Raw genomic sequence first — 5,970 nt, 5'->3', positions numbered from 1 at the left:
CCAAACATGTTCGAGAATTAGTTAGACCAGCAATATAAAAATAATCTTTTTCACTAATGGATAGTATGCCATAAGCACGGCTAATACTAGCCTCTTATCTAGAGAAAGATTACGGTATGTCAAACATCAAAGAGCATGAGCGATGGGATGTGATAAAGCTTCTAAATTAGTGTTGGGCATCGGGCCGGGCCGGCCCGGCCCGGCCCGGCCCAGGCCCACCGGGCCCAAGGTCTAAACGGGCCGTGCCTGGCCCGGCCCGCTTATGAAGCGGGCCGTGCCGGCACGGCCCGTCGCGGGCGCAAAAGGAAGCCCGGCCCGGCCCCCGGCCCGTCTATTGGCGGGCCGGGCCGGGCACGGCACGCCACGGGCCGTGCCAGGCACGGCCCGTAACGGGTGCAAACGGGTCATGCCAGGAACGGCCCGCAACGGTGAGGGGTGAGGAAAATAGCCGTTTCCAACGGCTATTTTGGGAAAAAGTCGGTTTTACCCCTCCCAACAGTCCAATAACGGCTGAATTGAGGGGTATTTTGGGAAAAAAAATTTTGGGCTTCTATAAATAGCCATTTCCTCCCTCATTCTCACCACACCAAACCAACTATTCTCTCCTTCTCTAATACTATTATTTCTCTCTTCTAAAGTGCTCTTCTAGCAATTTAATTTTTAGTTTGCATTTAGCAAGTGTTCAAGTGCTACACAAGAGGAGGTTCCTGTTGAGAAGAGAAGGTCACTCCTGTTGAGAGCACAAGAGGAAGCTCAGAATCTCGGCTCTGCGGCTCTGCCTCTGCCCTCCGACCCTCTACTCAATTCCTCCAATCCTCCTTGTGGTTAGTTTTTATTTTTTTAATTCATCAATTTAGATATGTCATCTTTTGAGGAAAGTCAGTTTGGCATTCAACCTGTTTCTGAGGGAGAAGAAACTAATCCCCAACCCCATGTTCCTAGTTTCTCTAGAACTAGTGAACCGAGTGAAGATCAAACCTCTTCTCGTAAGAGGACTAGTGCTGTATGGACTGAATTTGATAGAGTTATGGTTGATGGAGTCTGGAAAGCTAAATGTAAAAAATGTGCCAAACTTTATAGTTGTAGTAGTAGTGGGGGAACAGGGCATTTAAAAAGACATCAAGAGAGTCATAGGATGCATGATTCTCATGCTCAAACTCAAAGTACCCTTAATATACAAGGGGGATTACTTGTAGGTAATTTTGCATATAATCATGAAAATCAAAGAAAAGTACTTGTAAAATGGATAGTTAAGGATGAATTACCTTTTAGTTTATGTGAATCTTTTAATTTTGAAGAATATGTTCAATTAAACCTACAACCTGCTTACAAAAGAACTAGTAGGCGTACATTTAGAAGAGTAGCTATGACTAACTTTTTAGCAATGAAACAAAGTTTAATTGAATCACTTTCTACTTTAAATGTAAAAATTTCATTAACTTCTGATATTTGGTCAGCATCTGTAGGTAGTAATTGTTTTATTGCCATTACTACTCATTATATTGATAATGATTGGCAATTAAATAAACATATTCTTGCTTTTCGTGCTTTTGATTTTCCACATTCTGGGCAACAAATTTCAAATATCATTTATCAAACTGCATGTTCATATAATATTAATGATAAAATTATGTCTATTACTTTTGATAATGCATCTAATAATAATTCTGCTATTGCATTATTAAAAGACTCATTGCATCCCATGTTAGATGGAAATTTATTGCATATTAGATGTGCATGTCATATCTTAAATCTTTCTGTTCAAGCTGGCATGGGTATGATTCAAGATGTGATTGGTAAAATTAGAAATACAGTTTCTTTTATTCATGCTTCAAAATCAAGACTTCAAGAATTTAAGGAACTATGTATAAATCATGGTAAACGTTTTAAAAAATTTAAACTTGATGTAATTACTCGTTGGAACTCAACATATAGCATGATACATGATGCATACCCATATAGAAACTTATTAAGTGCATATATTAATGATCGTGGATTAGGCTTTACATTGACTGAAACTGATTGGAATAAAGGAAAAATTTTGGAAGATTTTTTGCTTAGTTTTTATAATGCTACCAATGTTCTTTCTGGTATTTATTATCCAACTTCATGTTCATTTTTACAATAAGCATATATAATTAGTCAAAAATTTGCAGAACATAGATATGATGATGTTTTAATGCCTATTATTGACCTAATGGAATCTAAATGGAATGAGTATTGGGACAAGATATATCCTATGCATAACTTAGCTGCTGTATTTGATCCTAGAGTTAAATTAAATGGCGTGCTAATTTTACTTGATGCATACTGTGAAAATATGATTAAAGATCCTGAACCTGCTAAAAATGAGGTAAAAGAACTTCTTTATGATATTTATGCTATATATGATGAAAAAATTCGTGGATCTAGAACACAAATACAAACCTCTATTCCTTCTTCTAGTAGTTCTTGTTCGTCATCTATTTTTTCATTTATTGCACAGAGAAGACACACACATGCTTCAAGTTTATCTTCATCTTCTTCATCTTTAAGTAGTGAACTAGAATTTTATTTACGAAATGATCTTCAGTCTGCATATGATGAAAATCAAATAGAGAATCTAGATGTATTATCTTGGTGGAAGAGTGTTAGAAATCAATATCCTGTTATGTCTGCAATTGCACGCGATATTTTAGCTGTGCCGATGTCCACGATAGCATCGGAATCCGCTTTTAGTGCAGGTCGGCATGTTCTTGACGAAAAGAGAAGTAGGATGACGGACGAAACGGTGGAGATGCTTCTCTGCTTCAAAGATTGGTTGGATGCTGAGGCAAGACTTCAAGATAAAGGTGGACATAATACAACATCCTCTGATGATGATGATACAAACACTACTGAAGACTGAAGAGTGAATACTGATTCACTGAATCACTGATGATTAGTAAGATTTCTTAATTTTTTATAATTGTACATTTTTATTGTATTCTGGAGGTCAGACCAAGGTCCAAACCTCGGCCCTTTGGCCCCTTTCTTATTGTATTCTGGAGGTCAGACCAAGGTCCAAACCTCCCTTCATGTACCATTTTGATTTAAATTAATAAACTGGTAGGGGTCTATGCCAAACCCCCCACCATTAAGGTGGCTTTATATTCATAAATCCTTAGTTTTCAATATTTATTAATTTATTAAAAAAATTTATGAAGCATTAATTTTTATCGGGCCGGGCCGGGCCCAGGCCCGGACCGTGCCAGGCCCGCGGGCCAGCCCGGCCCAGGCCCTGATGGGCCGTGCCGGGCTGGCCCGCGGGCCGTGCCGTGCTTGGCCCGCGGGCCTAGAGCGGGCCGTGCCGGCCCAGGCCCGAAGCGGGCCGTGCCTGGGTCGGCCCGCGGGCCAGTAACCTGTGACCCGGCACGGCCCCTTTAAATGGGCCGTGCCAGGCACGGCCCGGCACTGTAGCTATCGCACGGCCCTCTTCGTGCCGGGCCGTGCCGGGCCGCCCACGGCCCGGCCCAGTGCCCAACTCTATTCTAGATGGTCATAAGTAGACTTTGAGGCCCATCATTATGCATGTTTAAGTACGAGCTAGCCTATCTTTATTTCTCTTAAAATTATAATTTGCCCAATCTAAGTTCTAATACTGTACTAGTGACATGTAGGCCTTTGTACATGTAATGGAAAGACATCCGTTATAACGGTCATCATAACAGTTCTGACGGCCCGTCGCTGGATGCCTTGGGTTAAATTGACCAAGACTAAATGGCCCAGGATGATGGGGGCCCGATGACGTTTGATTGCCCAGCGTCATTTCAACGTCACCCCCGACAAAACCTATATATTTTAAAAACGAAGAGAATCAGAATAGATTCTTTCTTCGAGGCCAAGACACTGAAAAAATAAGCCGGCACTCGCCTAATTTTCCCCGTATTACAGATGCATGGTCCTCAAATTTTGTTCTACTGTACGTTATGATCGGTCATCCCATTTCATATTTACCATTAGTTTATGCCCATAAGAACTATAAGATGTATAATCATCTCTGAAAAATATTAGTCGGATGGGTTTAGAGTGATTTTTTTTTTTGAATTTTATTACCTGAAGCTTTTTCTCATATAGTGCTTTAGATATATATGTTTCACATTTAATTCGTACCCTAGGGGCATTGCACTGCAATCTCGCTTTCCCATTTCATATATAGAATTTTCAATCCTATCTTGAGGGGACTAGGCTGATGAACTATGCAAACCTCATTTTCTTCTTATAAATACTACACGATCAAGGACCCTTGTTAAAAGAAACATTAACCACTTAAGAGTGAAGCCCTTTCCAACACTTATGCATTCAATAAGATCTCAGTATATGCCCTTGATACAGAAAGCCTATGAATTAATATATGGTACATCGAACTAGATACCGTACCAGATATATCGATATTGTAATAGAATAGTACTGATACGAAATTCAGTACCAAAATAATGAACCTTAATTTAAAGGGTGAATTATAAATTCATGATCATATCTTGGGTTATGTAGCCAGTCTTCATATATGCACAGCAAGAGCGAGGTCCTCCAAAGTTACCATCTGACACTTAAACATGTCGTCATGGGACTTGTAAAATTCACCATTGATCATGTAAAAAATTTGGAAAAGACATCGAACTTCTTTTATCACCTCGTTTTCCTATAGTCACTGAGCGAGACTGGTTTGTTTGCTGCTTCCTTCTAGAAGCCCATATTTTGCGACGTCGGAGCCGGTCATCACTCTTATCAGTGCTGTTACCTGCTCTAGACTCCCGTTCGATTGGACAATCCAGGGAGGTCGGCTGATTATTTTATTTTTTTCCTGGTACATTGGTCGGCCAAATAGTATAAGATCCTTCGAAGAACACATAGTGGTTTAACTTCCTCCTCCTCCTCTCTCTTTCTCTCTCGCCCCCTCCCAAAACGGAACGAAAAAAAAAAGAAGCTTCGCTATGGCCATGGCCCGCATCTTCTCCGCTTCTTTCTTCCCTTCCAACTCCTTTAGACGACTATTGAGTTTCGGAGGTTCCTCTGGTGGTGACTCAGCCCAAACCACCGGCCGCATCTTCCCCGTTTCCTTCTTTTCTTCTGATTCCTTCTTCCGACGACTACGGAGCTTCGGTTCTTCGGATGACCCGGACCAAACGACGGCTGAATCCAGCCACCCGTCGCCTCGCTATGCCGATGAGAACCCGATCCCGAGTGCGATGGAGATGGAGACAGGTTCGCCGGCCGCCGCCGGACCTGAGCAAGACTCGAAGCGTGTGAGGAAGCTGGTCCCGACTGTGTCGCTGGCGGTGGCCGCGTTGTGCTGCGGGATCTACGCAAGCATCCCACCGGAGATCCAGCTGCACCCGCCCTCGCCTCTCTTTTACGACTTCCTCACCGCTTTCGTTTCTTTGGGCGTCTTTACGAGCCTGGGCCTCTTGATGTGCTCCCTCGTGAGGCCCGAAGGAGCCAAGGTCGCCTGGGTCCAAAAGAGGGTGGTGACCATCGCCATCATCTTCTTCTTGATCGCCTTTGTGCTTCGGATTGCTCTCCTCCTTCCCGTCGCCTCTTTCGGGTACGTTTGGCTGGTCTTCTTCTTGGTCGCTGCTGGGATCGCCCTCTATCTTTACGCAGCTCGGAAGAAAGACCTCCACAACCAAAGTGCTCGAGATCCAGCTTATCGTCTGCCGATTTCACTCCCTCGTACCGACGGAGGAGGGAATTAACCATCGCTCTTTTCTTTTTTCGTGCCTACCTTCTTTTTTTTCTGCTGTCTATTATTATTTTAATTGCATTAAACCAAGGGATGCGATTCCATGGGGCTGCTCGATGTGGAATTCGCACCGAGACTGCGGAGGGTCAACGCTTGTAATTGAACCGTTCGATTGCTGCACGGATGGCTGGCTGGTGATTGAGGAGGTACATGGATGCCAATGATTGCGAAATTATTGGGTCCGCTCAGCCGTGGACTTGTTGAATGAT

At 42.8% G+C, this 5,970-nt stretch overlaps 1 protein-coding gene across 1 annotated transcript; it reads left to right on the top strand.

Annotated features, from left to right (window-relative positions):
• Positions 1-4,958: 4,958 nt before the first annotated feature.
• Positions 4,959-5,714, top strand: LOC120111739. The gene has a single exon (XM_039129620.1). The coding sequence runs from the start codon at positions 4,959-4,961 to the stop codon at positions 5,712-5,714; it is 756 nt and encodes a 251-aa protein (XP_038985548.1).
• Positions 5,715-5,970: the final 256 nt, after the last annotated feature.

This window comes from Phoenix dactylifera, chromosome 8 (assembly GCF_009389715.1).
Source record: "Phoenix dactylifera cultivar Barhee BC4 chromosome 8, palm_55x_up_171113_PBpolish2nd_filt_p, whole genome shotgun sequence".
NCBI classification, from domain to species: Eukaryota; Viridiplantae; Streptophyta; class Magnoliopsida; order Arecales; family Arecaceae; genus Phoenix; species Phoenix dactylifera.
This window is presented reverse-complemented; position numbering and strand designations above follow the sequence as displayed.

Excerpts from the sequence above, each read along its gene's own strand:
- LOC120111739 (XM_039129620.1), top strand. The coding sequence starts at position 4,959 with ATGGCCCGCATCTTCTCCGCTTCTTTCTTCCCTTCCAACTCCTTTAGA.